The 19,707-nt window shown below is 46.9% G+C and overlaps 1 protein-coding gene across 1 annotated transcript in view; it reads left to right on the top strand.

Moving 5' to 3' along the window:
- The first annotated feature begins 1,323 nt into the window (after window positions 1-1,323).
- SLC22A3 (solute carrier family 22 member 3) overlaps window positions 1,324-19,707 on the top strand; it is a 35,996-nt gene continuing 17,612 nt past the window's right edge. The window contains exons 1-4 of the mRNA XM_063307831.1: window positions 1,324-1,962; window positions 8,594-8,697; window positions 17,175-17,329; window positions 18,694-18,862. Coding sequence (XP_063163901.1) covers window positions 1,555-1,962; window positions 8,594-8,697; window positions 17,175-17,329; window positions 18,694-18,862 — 836 coding nt within the window. The 5' untranslated portion in view covers window positions 1,324-1,554. The remainder of the gene's footprint in view (window positions 1,963-8,593; window positions 8,698-17,174; window positions 17,330-18,693; window positions 18,863-19,707) is intronic.

Genomic DNA, 19,707 nt, shown 5'->3' with positions numbered 1-19,707 from the left:
ATACTGTACCTGAGGTCTACTCCACCTCTAGAGAGCTATGTCCTTGGTTCCTGAGAATATAAAGTGTCCTCAGTGGGTCATTTTAAAAGGGTTAATGTACTGCACTGACTCTTATAAATGTCTGAGTCAGGGCAGATCAGACTAGGATGCCAGACCATGAATGCTAATGATAATTTATTATAAGGTTACAGTAACAGAATCTTGCAACTCTGAATGTGCTTCCCCCCTCCCTCCCTTTATCTTCATGAGAACTAGGGAGGGTCATGTCCGAGATGCTTTCTCAAATTACATTCTGTCCCAGATTCAGATGTGTTTTATCCGACCATTGCTTGGTTGCAGCCCTTCTTCTCTCAGCCCTTCTTCAAGGTTATTCCTACAAACCTGGAGATGCAAACCCTTCAGTTCCTTTGCTGCTTAAAATATATAAGTTGGAATATCAATTAAACACCTGTTTGAAAAGAGAAAGAAAAGCCTACAGTTTAGGTATGGCACAGGGTCCTCAAGTGAAGATGAGAAAGACCAATTGGCCTTGAATAGTTTGGCCAATTATTGCTTGAGAATTGCCTAGAACACAGTTTTTGAGAACTTCATTGAAACACGTTTATTAAAAATATAAATATACTTAAGCAAATACACGTATTAAGCCACATCCAAGCCATTTGTTATCAGTTACTGTCTTGGAGGGAAGTTGCAGAATAGTGGAAATTCCCTCATTCCATTAGCCTATGATGATTTATGCCTTTTTTGCCCCTTCCTTTTCTTTCTAAAGTGTTCTCCCTGTGTCTTTTCTCAATTTCTTTTTCTTACCCTCCCTTTTTCTTACCTCGATTTCTTCATCTTTCAGGAAGGAATATTATTCTGGGCATCTCTCCTCCACTGTAAACTATCACCCCGTTCTCATTGCTACAGCTAGATATCCTTAATCTCTATAGATAACTATTTAATATTTCAATTACTTAATGTAATTGTTACCTTACTCCTTGAATGCAGGGAGGGAGAAAAATGTTGATTTTTATAGAGTTAATCCTTTACATAATTTCTCTTTTACCATATGGCATGTTGGGATTGCCTTAGGCATATTGGCTGAATATTCAGTTCTACTTTGAATCTTCCTGTTCACTAACTGTTGGTCACTAAAGTGTTAAGAGTTTTTATTGCATAATCTCTTGGGGGGGGGAATAAATAGGAAATATACACCTCTTTGGGACTGTAGGCGTGCCTATTTCATCGTGAAATCCTAAATTGTTTTGTGTACACATTGTGCCAAACTAACATAATAACTGTGTGTGCACATGTGTGGATGTGTGTGAGTCGTTCAGAACGAAAGAAAAAGAGGAGGGAGTGAAACTTTGATCTGTCCCAGCTTTGCTTATATTACTTCGTGACATTTGTGAGGAAGGCAGAATGAGAGGGAGGGAGGGAGGGAGGGAGAGAAAGAAAATGTATGAGTTATAGGAAATACTGTTTATAGACACAAAATTGGAAGAAAGTTACCACTGCTATCACTTGGATTCATCCAATTTAGTGCTGGGGGGTAGACAACTACGGTCTACAATGCCGTCTTTTGATGAGGTTTTAAAAGAGGCTGGAGAATTTGGAAGGTTTCAAAAGAAGGTCTTCTTCCTCCTCTGCCAGACTGGCATTACTTTTTCTTTTCTATTTGTTGGAGTTGTATTTCTGGGGCGGGATCCCGAGCAATATTGGTGCAGGATCCCCTGTGTATCTGAACTGAGGAAGCAGTGTGAATGGACGTTGGAAGAGGAATACAACATCACCATTCAAGCCTCAAGCCTGCTGAATTCTTCACAATGTGAGAGGCATGACATAAAGTGGAATAACACCAGGCATAACTGTACGCATCCACTGGCTCATCTTACCAACAACAGTTTTGCCGGTGTGTCATTTAGTGCATGCCAGGATGGCTGGCTATTCAAAAAGCCTCACTCAAGTATTGCCAGTGAGGTAAGTAACATGTTTATTTGCATAAGGAAAATTAAACAAATAATTATTAATAAGGCAGGTCAATGAATTATATATACATAGGAGGGATATATTGTACAATATAAGAATAGATTTGATATTTGGATTAAACTGTGTTCACTTCCTATTTTCTACACAACATAAAAATGTCATAGATAATATTAGCCAGAGATGCCTTTCATGTTTCACTGCATCTTTGAAATAGGATATATTTGGAGAAAGAGAGGGAGGGAGGGAGAGAGGGAGGGACAGAGGGGTGGTGTTGTAGATATTGGTTTGAATATGGGAATGGGAACAACCTTGAAAATTGAACATATTTGCACTGAAGGACACAGTACTGTCTCAGTTACAGAGTGCTGGCTTGGTCCTCCAGATGAACTAGCTGTAATTTCTCATTTGATAACAAATTAAAAAAGAATTGTAGCTCATTGGTGGAACAGGTCAAAGGTAATAGACTCTCTTCCCAGCACCTCCCTTTCAGGAGGATTCTGTAGGGCAGTGTTTCTCAACCTTGGCAACTTTAAGATGTCTGGACTTCAGCTCCCAGAATTCCCCACCCAGCATGTCGCCAAGGTTGAGAAACACTGCTGTGGGGCATGATGGGTGAGATCTCTTTCTTTGAGACCTGGAAGAAGTCATTCACAGGAGAAAATACTGGTTGGTCTAAATGGGCAGCTAGGCTTAGCTCGTCTAAAGCCATCTTCCTTTGGTTTTTATATTCTCACCAAATTTCAGGGCAGCTCAGTGCCATTTGTTTCAGCTGCCAGCCTTGGCAAATATGGGAGGGGGGAAGGGGAAGCAATAATCAGTATCTCAGCAAGTGCATTTTCAAGACATGAATATGAACACTAATGAATATCATAAATCATCACTTAAAACTAATATTAAAACCAATTTTACAGCAGCAGCTCAGTTGTTTGGCATGGACTGAAAGTCAAGAAATCTTGAAATAGCTTTTGAGTGTCAGGAAACACGTTATCAGGTATTAGGGGAGGGGAGGGAAAGTAAGGGAAGAGAAAAGAGGGGCTGCTCATATGGGTTATGATGGAAGCTTATGTGCTGTTTAAAGATCATAGTTAATTCAGGAGATTCATAGAATACTAAAATTGCAGTGCTGTGTTCAATTATCTGGGGAAGAACTTTCAGATTCTATCATAAGACTGCAACCCTGTGACCTCAAAAGTAAGCCTAAATGAATGCATTAGGGCTTACTTTTAAACAGGCTTGTATCGGATTGCACAAAAAATTGGGCTGCACACCAAACCACATGGTGATAAAAAAGCAACAGCTCTTCCATTAAAACAGTTACAAACAGCAGCTAGTGGAACCTGCCCAGCTATGACTGGTGCACGTAGGATCTTCATAAGAGGCAAGAAGAAAGTGTGGTAGTCCATATATAATAAACCGCATTTCCTCTTAGGCAGAGACTTCACAGAATGTCTAAAAACATAATGAACTAATAAAACAATGAGAAGAATTGATTTAAAAACAACCACCAAAATAAACCCTATCAGCACTATACCAAACCAAAAACCAGTGCAGTCACCAAAGAAATAGTAACTAGAAAGAAAATTGCAGGAAGCTATAAAGTATGCAGGTTATTCCATTAATTTTATTTGCAATTCAAACTGAATTCCAAAGACAGAATTCACTTGCATCATGGAATGGTTTAATCTATGTTCTCTCTTCCCATGGAATTTGGGAACTACACTTCTGGGAGATGAAAGGATCCAAGGAAAAGGGATTTCTTGCCATATGATGAGCTTTTCCACACTACTGCCTTCAGTGGCATGTGAGTGAACCAGATGAAAATGAAGCTGGCTTAAGAAATCCATATTCAGATTTTAACCACTGCCTCCAACTTTGGCCACAGTGATGGCCAGATGTTCCATCTGAACATGGCTAAATGCCCTGATTGGTAGATTTTCCTGCTTCTTTACCCCTCCCACTGTTGAAGGAAGCAACTTCCAATGGTTTTCTCTTTGGTGGGCTTGCCTTTTGAGGACTGGTGGGGGGGAAAAATGACCACCACTTTATATTTCTTCCTATCCCTTGGACTAGAAGGGGAAACTTGGAAGAACTGTCATTAGTTTCACCCAGTCAAAAAACACAAAAGGAACCAGCAGGTTCCACTACTGAAACTGTTAAAAAGGAAAGACAGAATCAAGGCCCAGCCTTCCATGGTAGGCAGTCCAACAGAAAATTTCAATTGAAGGTAGAAGGCAGTGGCTGGAGGGGTACATCTACTGAAGCCCAGGCCAACCAACTGGAATGCATTTGTATAGGTTGAAATAAAGGGCACCCGTCAAGAGAGAGAAAGACATTAGTTTTGACCCAGAGCTAGAAAACATGAATAGATGGTCTTTCCCAGCAGGCTAAGGACAGGCTGAGGTCAAGATCATCCCTTCCTGCCCTCCCAAATGTTAGGTGGCCCATCCTTGCATTGGGTCAAGCAGAAAGAGTGGATCAGCCCTATGATTCCTAGGATTCATTGAGTGATGAATTGATAGCCAAACTCCTATAACTGTGATGCATTTTTATATTATTGATAAGCCTGTAATGGGCCCAGTACATGCACATTTTTTGTGTAGAATTTGGGCTTCTTTGGGTGACAGAGATTACAGCTTTTTTTTCTTATTTCTTTTAATGGGAATTTTAGAGACATATCAATTCCCCCTTGTGCTTATTAGCCTTTAAATCCATCAACAAGGATTTGTTTATTTGTTTATTTAATGGATTTATAGGCTGCCAAACTCAAAACAATGTGATTCTGAGTAGTATACAGCAAAATAAATAAGCCAAAATAATAACCACCACATAACATTAAAAAAATACCCAGTATATATAAAATATAAAATGGTGATCAAACACAATAATTAAACAAGCAAAAGGGAGCTTCACTCATCTGGACTGAAATGCCTGAGGAAAATGTCAGGTCTTAACTGCTTTTCTAAAGGCAAGCAGAGTTGTATACTGTATATTTGGAGAAGATCATTCCAGAGTTGAGGGGCAGCCACCAAAAATGCATGCTTCCTGGGTCCCATAAGATGGCAAAGTTTAAAAGAAGGAACCTGGAGCATGCCCTCCCTATGGGAGTATGTGGGGTGGGCAGATGTTCCTGGGAGAAGGCAGTCCCAGAAGTAGTTATGCACCCATAACTACCCATGTCCTGCATTCTGGACCTACTAAAGCTTCCAGATGGTCTTCAAGGGCAGCCTCATGTGGAGTATGTTGCAATTGTCCAGACAGGAGATGAGAAAAGCATGAGTGACCATGAACAGGGCCTCCCAGCCCAAGAATAAATGCAACTGGTACACAAGAAGCAGTTGTGCAAAGGCCCCCAGGCCACAGCTGCCACCTGGTCTTCAAGCAGGAGCTGTGAGTCCAGGAGAACCTCCAGATTGCTCACCAAATCTGAATGGGGCACTGCCACCCCAACCAGAACTCTAATTCCTAGATCCAGGGGACCCATAGCCATTCACTCTTGGCAGGGCTGAGCCATAACCTCTTCTTCCCTTTACGGCCTCCAAACACTGGGACAGAAAAAGAGTAATGGAATATTCAGATAATTAGACACAATTAAAATTGATTCTGAGTCAAACTTTTCTTATTTAAAAATAAATTTAGCTGATCAAATATATACTGTACAGAAGTGATTCAGTACCAACCCTAACAAATTACATTTGTGGTTGGTTATTGTTGAAAGCCAATTTTTATTATATGGGAAGAAAGATCAGGTGTGCATGTACCGGTGTACATTTATATTATTTTGTGTAGATATTATTTTTCCTTCTTGTATCTCATGTCAGTGAATGCTTTAGATAAACAAAGTAGTAGCAGTTTCATTGGAATACTACAGCTGTGGGTGGGCTTAGAAAAATGGGCAAGTGAAACTGGCCTCTTTGAATTCTACTGTGCTCCTCTCTAACAGTTTGTTAACTATTAATACAGAACTGTGGCAGATTTCTTTATAAGAAAAGATGGAGGTGTTAGAAGTAGTTACTTTTCTAGTGCAGCCTTCCCCCACCTCCCTGGTCTAAGTTTTGTGGCACCTTAAGAACAGACCTAAACCAGCTCTATTTTAGCCATAAGCTCAAGACAACATACCACAGTAACCCACTGACTGAGATCATTCTGAAGCTGTGAACTTAGGAGAGCTGTTCTATCAGCATTAGAAAGGTTAACCACCTTAGCCAGACCATTCATTTATTCAGCTCTGTATTAGCTTCACTGTTAGTTTCACAGAGTTGTAGATGGGTATCTCTCCCTGCAGTTCTTGGAAAATGTCAGGAATTGAACTTCTGGCCTGTTATGCACATGGGCTCAGGGATTTCGCTTGTGGAAGCAGCTCAGACCCTGACCTAGATAAATATCTGTAGTAAGCCTGTGGGTCAATTATTATGCACCAATAGGATTTCCTCTTTATAACTGGGAATATTTTTTTAAAAAATTCCCAACCCAGCGTGTGCAATCAAAGCCTCTCTCAGTAGTGATCCTTCATGGAACCCACCCTGTGCTGGGAGGATACAAAAACTGTCAGCATAATTCTACATTCTCCCAACTCTTTTCTCTTTCTCAGTGTTTTATGGCTGATATTCATAGTAGGGAAAAGAAGAGGAAAAGCCTGCATAAAACACAGCTTAAGGAGATCAAACCAAGAGGCAAATCTGACACCGCCAGGCCACTTTGGTGATGCTGTAAATAACCAAAGCTCTCTGCTCTTTGTCTGCAAGTTTATTTTAGAAATCCTCACTACATACACATTACATTAAAATATAAAACATAGAGCACAGTCACAACAGGTAGTAAATGCCAGCACAGCAGTTAGTTGTAATTAAACTTGCTCACGTGATATGCTGGACAAAGCAGTAACTCATCTTCTTCTGTTATCAAAATACCATTATGAATATTTTGTGATATTCATAATGGCCCCTCAACACAATCCTCCTACCCTACTCTATGAACATTCATTAAAAAACAGGCAGCTAGGTGACCTTATGGTTTTTGTCATAAAACAAAACAATACAAACATTCTGAGGATTTTGTCGGGACATAACCCTCCCAGGACATTGTGAAGGGAACAGCATCAAGTCCTGGGCTCAGATCCAGCCTCCTGGAATATATCAGTTGTTTCCCCATTTTTCCAAATGAGAGGCAAGAAACATTTGTAAGAAGAGAGGAATTAATGCAACAAGTATTGCTGGCTTGTCAACCATACGATCTGTCTTCCTTAATGCAACTTCCCTATCACTCCATATCATAAAAGTAAACCATTTACTGCTTACAGGGGGTCTTCCAGCCTGTCAGCACCTGTTCATTCCAGCATTCACACAATCACAGTCGGGAGGCTGTGTTCCTTTAACTGTTTTAATGAAGCGAAATGAATGGCACAGAGGTAAAGCTGCAAATGGAGAGTTCCCGCTTAAACCTAGTTGTAAAACTACATTCCCTTAACTTGTTCCCTTTCCCACGAAAGCATGTCACCCCCCCTCCCATCCAGGTGGTGTTCCTGGTGTATCTCAACCCATTGTCCTTGATGTCTCCCATAGCCATAATAACCCACTTCACACTCTAACCTCACACCCCCGCCCCATCTGGTGACACAGAGTCTACACCCATTGAGAAGGAAACGATGGCACATGCTCCGATAAGGGGTTCTGTGAATCCTTTGATCAGGGGGATGTGACACAGCCCCACTTTCAGCCCTAACAGCACCCCCAGACTGTGCTGCCCATTGTTGACAGAAAAAAAGGTTCATTTTGAGCTCTGCAATTTTGTGCATTTGGAAGAACCAAAATAAGCACATGAAGACTGTGCAGTACCCTCTTTCAAAAAGGTAGCACATTGTCAAATCTTCTCTTCTGTGACCTTCCCACATTAGAGCTGCATCTCACAAACCCCTTGGGTTCTTTAAAAAGCAGAAACAAACTACTGAACCTGACTTAAATCTCTTGGTATACAGGAACCCAAAAGCTAGACTAAGATGCATCCCAGGCATGGCTTAAACACCAACCTCTCCACCCATATTCTTCTTCTGCCTTGCCTAAGTGTCCTCAGAGCTCAAAGGTTTGCACACTGTCACCTTACATAGACCTAATGAAGTGATTACCTTAATTTTAATATAATGAGTGGTTAATCTCAAACGCACTGGATTACTATGTAGATATGTGACAGCCATGAGTATGTGCAGCCCCTGAATCATGTCTCAGCCCATGCACAACTTGCAATGACTCTGGAATGGATTTAAGAGACCAGGGAGGGGACAAATCATTTCATAGATTTTAATTTAATAATACCAGGGAGGTATTATCATTGGGACATTATTCTGATGCATTTCTAATTATCTTTTAAATTTACCCTCTTCGTTCTCTCATATACTGAAAGGCTGGAACATCACTTTACAAAACCAACAAAACAATGCATGTGTTTAAGCACATGGGTCCAGTATGACAACTGGATGGCAAGTTGTGCGTCTTTAAGAAAGAAGGGAGTGGGGAAGGGAAGAGAGGAACATTAAATACATAAAACGTTAACACTGTTAATTTTTTTCAAGACCTAAAAACCATCCTTCCTCTACTGAAACTTACTGTATTTTTTATGCTTCCTTCTGCAGTATGACCTTGTCTGTGAGAACAAGTGGTTAATAGACATGACTCAGTCTATTCTCAATATGGGCTTTCTAGTAGGAGGATTTGTTCTGGGCTACGCTGCAGACAGGTAACATTGTCTTTTGAACACTTATCTATGGGCTGCATTATCTTCCATGGCAAATAAGGCTATGTCTTGCATTATGTAGGTGGAGGGAGACATACATTATGTACTGATATTACGCACATGACTGTCATGCGCTGCCTCCCCCTGAATAACAATCAGACACTGGTTTGCGAATCAGGCTCTGGTTTATTGCAGGGCAGGTACAGCGTTGGTAGAAAAAAGCTGAGAGTGACAGGAGCGCGCCGGTGCGGGGTTTAAATACCCCGCGCCGGTCAGCGCCCCCTCGCTCACGGTCACGTCACCCCCCTTTGTCCCATGCGTTGCCCTGCCGGTGGGTGAGGGTTTCCGGGATCGCCCATCGGCAGGTTTCCATTCTTCTGCTGATTGCTTTCAGCTGGGCGATCCCCGTTGTATTGCCGCTGATGGTTTGGGTGGCTCCGTGATTCCTTTGGCTATTGTTTGTTGGCCGTTAGTCGTTGTAGGTTGATGGCTACTTAACTTGTACCCCTTCACCTATTTCCTTGTCATTGTCATGAGTGCCATTGCGCTGATGACTTTAGCTCAACGGCACTCATGACATACTGCCCCCTTTCCGAATAGTGTTCTCCCTCGGGTTTCTGGGTTTTCCCCGTGGAGCTGTCAAAACGCCACATTTTTTTTTTTTTTCAAAGTTCCCGCCGGAGTAGTTGTCGCCCCTCCCTTTGCTCCTCCCTCTACCACGTGCCTTCCCAGGGTGTGTCCATGGTGCGCATGCTCGGGTTCTAACCTGGCGTGCGCATGCTCCAACCACACCCTGTTTGTTTGGCTCAGTTCGGCGAGGCGAGAGGCGTGGCTGGTCGGGTGCTGCTCAGCTCCAGGTAGGGCCCTTCTTTTCTTATTTAGAGTGCGTCGCCTTTGTTGTGTCTCCTGGGCGTTGCCCCCAGGTTGCCCTGTTGACTTGCTTGCCACTCCCCCGCGGCCAGGGGGCGGGGGGAGGGTGCTGGCGATCGTTTGTCACCACCCCGTGGGCCCGGGGCGGGGGGAGTGAGTCCCGGGGGGGGGAAGGTCCACCCAAGTCGCGGGCTTGGGGGGGGCCCTTTCCCTTGGGGCACGGGAGGCGGGGGGAGGCCTGCGGGGGGGGGGTTTGGTTTTGCTGACCTTGGTTGCGGTTTGTCGGGGTATGCCCGGTGAAATGCTCTGGTCAGGTCAGGCGCGTTAACGTTGTGCGCCGCCACCCATTCCGGGTGGGGGAAGTGTTTCCACCTGACCAGATAGTGTAGAGTTCCTCGTTGCTTGCGGGAGTCGAGGATGTCCCTTATCTCGAAGTGGTGTTGCCCGTCGATCATAAGTGGTGCGGGCTGTGGCGTGCTTGGGTGCCATCGGGAGGTGGTTGCCGGTTTTAGGAGGCTGGTGTGGAACACCGGGTGGAGCCTCCGGAGGTTGTGTGGCAGGTCCAGGCGTATTGCTACCGGGTTCACTATTTGCGTGACTCGGAACGGCCCGATGTACTTAGGCCCCAGTTTTTTCGAGGGTTGGGTTGACTTTAGGAACTTGGTGGATAGATAGGCCATATCCCCCGCCTGGAACGTCGGTTGTTGGCGCCGGTGCTTGTCGGCCTGCTCTTTGTAAGCAGCCTGTGCCTCCTTTAGCGCCGCCGTGATTACTGGCCATGCTTCCGCGATCTTCCGTCCCCAGTCGCTGGCGTCCACCTGTGGTTCCGGGGGTTGAGGTAGCTCCGGTATGGGGACGAAGTCGCGCCCCGAGACTACTTCGAACGGAGTTTTCCCCGTGCTCGTGTGGACGGCGTTGTTGTATGCGACTTCGGCGAACGGGAGCAGTTCGGCCCAGTCGTCTTGGTGGTAGTTCGTATATGATCGTATAAATTGCTCTAAGGTGGCATTAAGAACCTCAGTGGCTCCGTCCGTCTGCGGATGCCAAGCCGTAGATAGGGCCTGTTGGGTCCCCGTCAGCTTCAGGAAGGCCCGCCAGAATTTGGAGGTGAACTGTGTGCCCCTGTCGGTCACCACACGTGCGGGACATCCGTGTAGCCTGTACACGTGGATGAGGAAGAGTTTGGCTAGTTGTTGTGAGGATGGGACCGACGTGCAGGGGATGAAGTGGGCCTGCTTTGAGAAGTAGTCCTTCACCACCCAAATGGCCGTTTTCTTCTGGCTGGGTGGGAGGTCCACTATAAAATCCATAGAGATTTCCTCCCATGGGCGGGAGGGTTCTGCCACCCATTGCAATAGCCCCGCGGGTTTGCCTGGTGCCCGTTTGGCCCTAGCGCACGTTGGGCAGGACGCCACGTAGGTTTTTACGTCTCGCCTGAGCGCGGGCCACCAGAATTGGCGCCGTGTTAGGTGTAGGGTCTTGAGGAACCCAAAGTGTCCCGCTTGCTTGGCGTCGTGTGACCTATGCAAGATCGCCTGGCGCTGCGAGTCCGGGACGTAGATTCTGCCTTCCCCCCATGCCAGGTCTTGCGCCATCGTTATCTTGTCGGGGTTCGCCAGGAACCAGGGGTCGGTTTTGAGGGCGGCGGCGAGGTCCGTGCGCATTCCCCCTGGTAGTTGCGGTTGGCTTCTTTCCGTCGCCGGTTGTCCCGCCGTCGGCTGCGCCGTAGCGTCGAGCTGCCTCCGTGCGCCGCTTCGGGTGGTCACCGCCATCCCCAGTTGCGAGGCGGATAGGACCGTCCCAATGGTGTCTGGGGCGGGCTCTTCGTCTTGGGGCAGTCGGGAGAGGGCGTCGGCCAGGAAGTTCTTCTTGCCCGGCATGAACTTCAGCTGGAAATCAAAGCGGCTGAAGAATTGGGCCCATCGGACCTGTTTTGGGCTAAGGCGTCTAGGCGTTCGTAGGGCCTCGAGGTTCCGGTGGTCCGTCCAGACCTCGAATGGTTGGGTGGCTCCCTCGAGTAGGTGTCGCCATGTCTCTAGTGCCGATTTCACCGCGAAGGCTTCTTTCTCCCAGACGTGCCATCGCCTCTCTGTCTCGGAGAACTTCCTTGACAGGTAGGCGCATGGTTTCAGGAGCCCCGTGGAGTCTTTCTGTAGTAGGATGGCTCCCAGGGAGAAGTCTGAGGCGTCGGCTTGGACCACGAACGGCCGTTCTGGGTCCGGGTGCGCGAGGATTGGCTCCGTAGTGAACAGCGCTTTCAGCTTGTCGAATGCGGTCTGGCACGCGGGAGTCCAATTCAGCACTGTGCCTGGGTTCTTGGCGCGTCGGGTGTCCCCCACCCCTTTGGTTTTGAGGAGGTCCGTTAAGGGGAGGGCTATCTCAGCGAACCCCCGGGCGAATGACCTGTAGAAATTCGCGAATCCCAGGAAGCTCTGTAGTTGCCGTCTGTTGCGGGGCCGCTCCCAGTTTAGCACCGCTTCGACTTTTGCGGGGTCCATTTCGATGCCGTCCCCGGAGATTCGATACCCCAAATAGTCTAGGCGCTCTTTGTGAAACTCGCACTTTGTAGGCTTCGCATAGAGCTGCGCCCTTCTGAGCTTGTCGAGGACTTGCCTGACTAAGGTTACGTGTTCCTCGTGTGTTTTTGTGTAAATAAGGACGTCGTCGATGTAGACCAGGACCCCTTTAAACAGATGTTCATGCAGTACCTCATTGATGAGCTGCATGAACACCCCAGGGGCCCCCGCGAGTCCGAAGGGCAGTACCTTGTACTGGAAAGCGCCTAGGGGGCAGTTAAACGCCGTCTTCCATTCGTCCCCCTCCCTGATTCGGATGCGATAGTACGCCTCGCGAAGGTCCAATTTGGAAAAGACTTTGCCCGTGGACAGGTGGGCGAGCATGTCTTTCACCAGGGGTAAGGGGTATTTGTTGGACAGGGAAGCCGCGTTTAGGCCCCGGTAGTCGGTACAGAGCCGTAGGGTCCCGTCTTTCTTCTCCCGGAATAAGACGGGGGCTCCGACCGGTGAGCATGCTGGCTCTATGAATCCCCTGTCTAGGTTTTTATCGATGAACTCCCGGAGGGTTGCCATCTCCTTCGGGGTCATCGAATAGATTTTTGGTCGAGGTAAGGGGACGTCGGGCAGTAGGTCGATCCGGCAATCCGTCTTGCGGTGGGGGGGTAGTTGGTCAGCCTCTGCCTCTCCGAAGACCTCGGAGAAGTCGGCGTATTGTTCTGGTAGGTCTGCTGGGTTAGCGGCGTTGTCTTGTGTGGTCGCCTCCGCTCGTCCTACCGTGGGGTTGCTTTTGCCGGCTGGAACTGGTGCTCGATACTCGCCGTCGCCGAATGTGAAGGTACGGGTCGCCCAGTTGATCCGCGGGTTGTTTTTCGCGAGCCATGGCATCCCCAGGACTGCAATGGGCCGTCCGATGTGCGTGACTACGAACGATGTGCGCTCAGTGTGAGTGCCCATTTGCAGGGTGACCGGCTCGGTTTGTAGCGTGGCTGGTTTCCCTCCCGCTGTAGAGCTGTCCAGCTGGTGGAATGCCAGCGGCGTGGGGAGGGGGAAGCAGCGGAGGTTGAGTTTGGCGACTAGGTCGGGGTGGATGAGGTTTTTTGAGCACCCCGAGTCCACTAGTGCCGCGGCCGTGGTGGCTCCGTTTCCGGTGGAGAGTTGAATTGCTGCCAATATTACGGAGCTTTTGTCGTTTCGTTGAGGTGGTCCGCGTTGCTGTCCCACCGCCTGCCTCGCCACGCGTCTCAGAGCAGGCGGGGAGCATTTCCCGCCGGCTGGTCGGGGTCGGGATTGTCCTCTTCCCCCCAGTAAGCGTCCCAGCTCTCTTTCGGTGTCGCTGTGGCCACGGTCATTCGGCGGTGAGGCGGCGGCCCCGGGTTGGGTGGTTTGGGGCTAATTTTCGGGGTGGGCTTGGGCGCGCTGGTCGGCGGTCGGTTGGCGAAGCAATCCGCCGTCTTGTGCCCTAATTTGCCACACCTCCCGCAGGGCTCCCGGTTGAACTTCTTTTTAGGGTATATGGGGCCGGCCATCCCCCCGTGTGGTGCGGGTACCTTTTTCCCGGCATCGTTTGTGTCTTCCGTGGTTGTCATGAGGAAGGTGCGGTGCGCGTGTTCGGCTTTCCCCGCGAGGTGGATCCACCCGTGTAACGTTTCTGGGTCGTCGCGGTAGAGGGCCCATTGGAGAACGTCGCGGTTGAGCCCCCTTTTGAAGATTTCCAGCAGGGTGGTCTCGGACCAGTCGCTGACCTTCCCCGCGAGGGCTTTGAACTCCAGGGCGTAGTCAGGGACCGTGCGGGTGCCCTGTTTAAGTCTTTGGAGTGCGCTTTTCGCCCGCACTTTGGCTAGGGGGTCTTCGAAGTAGTCTTTCATCTCTTTGATGAAAGCAGGGAAGGTGGCGAGGGCGGGGGAGCTGGACTCGTACAGTTGGACGTACCAGTCCGCCGCCCTGTCTTGGAGTTTGATCGCCACGGCGGCGATCTTGTCGGCCTCGGAGTCATAGGAGTGTCCGTGCCTCCCCATGAACTCCCTAGCGTTGGTCACAAAAAACGAGAGTTTTGTGGGGGTCCCATCGAAGAAGATGGGAAAGTCCTTTGGGGCCCGGGCGTTTTGTGCGGCCCCGCCTCTCGCTTCTCGGGGTGTGGTGTCGGCCGCCTGTGCCGTCTGCTGGCCCTCCGCTGGCCCGTGTGGGTTCGATGCTTCGCTCGGGGTGTGGGCTTGTGCGGGGACGTCGTTGGGTGGCGCGGGGGGCATAAGCGCCTGGAGCATGGTCCGGAGTTCCGTCAGCTGAGCCCGCATGGCCGCGAGTTCAGCTCGTGCCTCCTCGTCCACAGCCCGCGCCGCCGCTGGGGCCGGTTCCGTTGGCGCGTCCTCGGGGGTGGGTTGCCGGCGGGGTTCATCGTCCCTCTGCCGCGGGTCCGCTTCCTCCGCCGTCTGATGGGTGTCTCCGTCGTCCTCCTCCGTGTCGAGCGCCGTGGGGCTGTCGCTCCACGCCCGTTGCTGGGGTGCGATGTGGGGCGCGGGGTCCTCCGCTGGTTTCGGAAGTCGTGCTGCTCCCTCCCGCGGTCGGGTTGCCTCCGTCGCCATCTCCCCTTGGGGTTGGAGCTGAGGCTCGGGTCGGGTTGGGTGGGCGTCCATGGCTCCGGGAGTCCGCGGTGCCTCTGGCCTTGGTCGGTCCTCCTCTGTCTCTTGCCGCGCGGCTCGCCCTCCTTGCCCGCGCCGTTCCGGCCTCATCTTGCTGGTCTTCTCGCCGTCTACTCCTCCCGCGGCTCGTTGTCGTCCGGTGGGGCTCGGCGAGGCTGAGTTTATGACTCTCAGCTTTATGTCATGCGCTGCCTCCCCCTGAATAACAATCAGACACTGGTTTGCGAATCAGGCTCTGGTTTATTGCAGGGCAGGTACAGCGTTGGTAGAAAAAAGCTGAGAGTGACAGGAGCGCGCCGGTGCGGGGTTTAAATACCCCGCGCCGGTCAGCGCCCCCTCGCTCACGGTCACGTCACCCCCCTTTGTCCCATGCGTTGCCCTGCCGGTGGGTGAGGGTTTCCGGGATCGCCCATCGGCAGGTTTCCATTCTTCTGCTGATTGCTTTCAGCTGGGCGATCCCCGTTGTATTGCCGCTGATGGTTTGGGTGGCTCCGTGATTCCTTTGGCTATTGTTTGTTGGCCGTTAGTCGTTGTAGGTTGATGGCTACTTAACTTGTACCCCTTCACCTATTTCCTTGTCATTGTCATGAGTGCCATTGCGCTGATGACTTTAGCTCAACGGCACTCATGACAATGACTATCCTGTATTTATGGATTCAAGGAGAAGGTTAATGTTTGAATCCTTCTGAGAAAAGAAGTACTTGGATGAGACAAGTGATACACGTTCCACCTCTCATTTGACGTCCGTTCTGAACTGTGCTGAGAAATCCTTGAGTAGAAAAAATGAAGAACTTAGCTTTCCTCATATCTATACACAATACCATGCAATGAGTAAACAGATTCCTCTATTTCTCCCTTTATTTGTGACTGGAATTCATATATACACACTTCTACCCACCTGCATGCTATATGAGTATCCCCAAGTGGCTTGGCTTCTTCTAAAGATTTGCTACAACTGCAACTCCCTTTCCTTTCTCAAAGTATCAATTTGCCGTGCCAGTATCCACCTTCACCTGATTTCAGAAGCACCAGGTGCCATCAGAGGAAGCTAGCTGTAGAATTTTTTTAAAGGGGGCAGGGAGAGAAGAATGGTAAAACAGTCACAAATCCAAAACCATGGTTTAAAAATCTTGCTATAGTTGGCTTTGGACTTGCATGCTCCTCTCTCCCTTCCTCACACTCAAATTTGAGGGAAGTACACTGGAAGCTTGCATTCATGCTTTGTAACAAAACATATTTTTCTTTATTGTTCAAATATGGGAAACTGGTTTCTGTCTATTGTAATCTGCTAAGAAACCGAAGTATCAAAATACTGTCCTAGTGCAGCCATAAAGGAGATCGTATGCATTTTCTAGTTCTCATCTTGACAGCTACAGGTATTTGAATACAGATGAGCAGAATTAAGCAAAATTATGCTGCTGAATAAACCTGAAGCTTTGTCCACTTTGACTCCACTTCAGCCTCTCTTGTTCCACAGCCTTCCCTGATCTAAGAGCCTAACACCAACAGTGGGGTACCAAGAGGTGGCAAAGAAATGTTTCCCCCCTAACTTCCCAATAGGAAACCATGGTCCCATATATAGTCTCTTCACTGAGCTTTCTTCCCAGCAAAACCTGTACATCCACATTAGGTTTCCATAGGGAACCTGAAATTCAGGGACTGTCATAGTGTGTGGCAGGAAAAGTCATCCTACCAACGTCTGGCAGCGCTTCTAGTCATTCTACCACTTCTGACTGTTTTCATTATTTTCCAATGGCCCAAGTTATAATTTTGGACCCTTATGGCACAAATCAGCAACAAAATAAATAGTGCTGGATATACAGAGCACTTCTGAGGATTTGACTAAAACACTAAGGAAAAAACCTCCCACTACTTGGACTCCTTATAGGATGAATAGACATCTCTAATTACAATCAGCTGCCAAGGATCTGTAGGTAGAGGAATGGGCGTAATTTTCACATCCTTCATCTTATTTCTTATACTTTAAAAGAGGAATACTTTTAAGGCACTTATCTTCATTAGTACAAGCAGTGGTGAAACATCTGATCTCTTCCGCAGACATGCACATCCCCAGGCTGTTAATTAATATCTGGAAGGAGTTGAAATAGTCTGAGATACCTTAGTATTCAACTAAGAATTATTCATGTGTTAAAGTATTTAGAAGATCTAGCTCTTAACACAATCCTATGCATGTTTATGCAGAAGATCTTCCCCAAAAGTTTTATTAAACAAACTAAATTAAACTAATAATGGGAGTTGTAATGAATCATGCTGATTACAGGTGATGGAGCTTGTAACTGAATGTACTGTATCTGGAGAACATCAGGTTGGGCAAACTGTATTAGAGTGCCAATAATCTGAGGGAAGAAGAGAGGTTTCTCTAGAGCTTTTCAAAACATCTTTTCTTCCTCTTGGCTCCACTTCTTAATTTATTCATTCATTTTGCTTCCCTTGACAGATTTGGCAGAATCACCATTTATCTCATCTCTTGCTTTGGGGCAGGACTATGTGGCCTTATAGTGGCTTTTGCACAAAACATTGTTGTATTTTCAATATTTCGCTTTCTACAAGGAATCTTTGGAAAGGGAACCTGGATGACAAGCTTTGTACTGGGTAAGGAATAGTGTGTTTTCATTTCTTTCCCAATGTAGCTGGGGGAACGTATAGAAGCTGAATAGCTTTATTGAAGGAGCTTTGTTGAATTGGGTTTTATTGTAGAATTCTCTGTGGGGTCATTCTGTTGAAGGATGATATCCTATTTTTCTGCTGGAAGCTTCAAAGAAGCCCTTAATTAGGACCAGTTCAGGAAAGAAAATAGGCAATTCTTCTTCTTGAACTGTAGAGATGGAGAATGACCATCCTGATAGTAAATGCTGTTTGCATTTTTAACAAGAATGTGTTACATTCAGTGTCATTTAATGTCATGTTTCATCTCAATACCATTTATGATATTCCTGTCTCATTTTAGCATATGACTATTTATATCATCTGGCTGGAAGGTCAATTGATTTTCTCTTTTTCTTAATTTCCACTGGAACTGCAAAAATAATTCATTTATTGAACCTCTCACAGGCTGTCAATCAAAATGTCTGATTCACATTCAGCTTGGAGAGTTGAAATCTGAACCTAGTATGATCTGCATATATAATCATATATTCCAAAGTATCTCCTGATTCCAGTTTGTGCTAAGCACCCAATTTACAAATTCCTTTAAGAATGAATGCAGGCTCCTCTATCACCGCATGAGTTAGAGACCTGGATGGATATTTGGCTTTGCATGCAGAGATTAAAGCACACCTTCTTGATGAAGTTGTTAATAGTGAATTGTAGCTTATGCATTATATACATTACATTATGTTACATTATGATGTGCAACAGAGTGAGTGGAAGAAAGGAGCATACAAGCAAAACAGTTGATTGGTATGTGTGAATAAGATCACAGAGCAGATCACAGAGCCATGTCCAGCATCAGATCTGGACATGGCTTCAGATCTATGTGGGAAGCAAATTAAACCTCCACAAATCACAGCCAACCAGTTGGCAGCATCATCAGGCCTTTTCCATCATGCCAGGTCCAGACTTCCTCCTGCTACAAGGAAAAGATCGTATGCAAATAATCAGCATGAGTTCAGTTTGATTCCCATCCAGATCTGAAGCCACATATGGTAATGCTCATAGCACCAAATATTTGTAACAATGTTTGCAAATGGCCTCCCCTCCACTCCTCCATCTCAAAATAGCAAAGTGGTCTTATGGCTGAGGGAGACTTAAATAAAGTACACAAATTCTTTTCTGTCCACTTTGGCACAAGACAGGTCTTTATTTAAAAAAAGTAAATATAAAACAAGTGTTTATAAAAGCAAAATCTCCCTGCATGTAAGACACTGCAGTGACGTGCCATTACTTTACCTATGATTTTTATAACAGCTCTCTTGTTTTCTTTCAAAGTCTGACGTTTTGTCTTTTTGTCAATTCAGTAACAGAGCTGGTTGGTTCAGACCACCGAAGGGTCGTTGGAATTGTTATACAGATGTTCTTCACACTCGGAGTTGTGATTCTTCCTGGAATTGCTTATGTGATTCCCACATGGCAGGGGATTCAACTAGCCACCACACTCCCCAACTTTCTTTTCCTGCTATATTACTGGTAACTCTGCCATTACTTTCCTTCCCATCCCCCACTACAAAATGTTTGTAAGCCCCATTTACAGATGAAATGTAAAACACAAAGAAAAAAAAATCTCTAGACTTGAGTAACTAATTCACAGTCTAGGCATCCTGCAAGAGATTTACAGCAAAAGGCACTATAGTGGGAGGTGGCAAAGGAAGAAACTCTCTGTAAGGAAGAGAATCAAACAGAGGAGCAAGTTCGTGGGCAAGACTCACAAGTAAGAGCAAGAGATGCAGAAGATATATCCTTGGACCTCAGAAACAACTCTGAGGTCATTGCAGAAGAAACAGCCTCTGAGTCTTCTGTGAAAGAAAAAGAAGCACAGCAGGATAGTGGATCTCTGAAGGGTGGAGAAGATGCAGCTGCACCCTGCAAAAAGGCAAAGAGAAGAGATATGATCATTAGTGACTCAGTACTACTATGAGGAACCAGAACCACCATGTAGTGAAGTATGATGTGTGCCAAAACAACTCCTAAGTCTTATCAAGTCCACTGAAAAGGATCTTGTTCTGCTAATCCATGTGGACGCAAATGATACTGAAAAAGCACCTGCAACTGGCATGAGATATGCTGCACAAGAACTGTCCAAAATGTATTCAGCCAAAACATGGTGAGTTTGAGCTGGAGAATTTTGGAGACAAAATCCTGAAGTAAAGATCTCGGAAAAAAGAGCTGTGCACTGTCAAAGGAAGTGGGGATATTGCTACAATGGGACCTATTAGACCAGTCAATGAGAAGTCATCATGAACAATGGCCCATAAAGTTTCTGAGCTCCATTAACAAATGATCAGAATATGGGAAATGAGGAACTTGTAATTTTG

This window comes from Candoia aspera, chromosome 1 (assembly GCF_035149785.1).
Source record: "Candoia aspera isolate rCanAsp1 chromosome 1, rCanAsp1.hap2, whole genome shotgun sequence".
Taxonomy (NCBI): Eukaryota; Metazoa; Chordata; class Lepidosauria; order Squamata; family Boidae; genus Candoia; species Candoia aspera.
The sequence above is the reverse complement of the archived record's forward strand: the minus strand, read 5'-3'. Positions and strand labels throughout refer to the sequence as shown.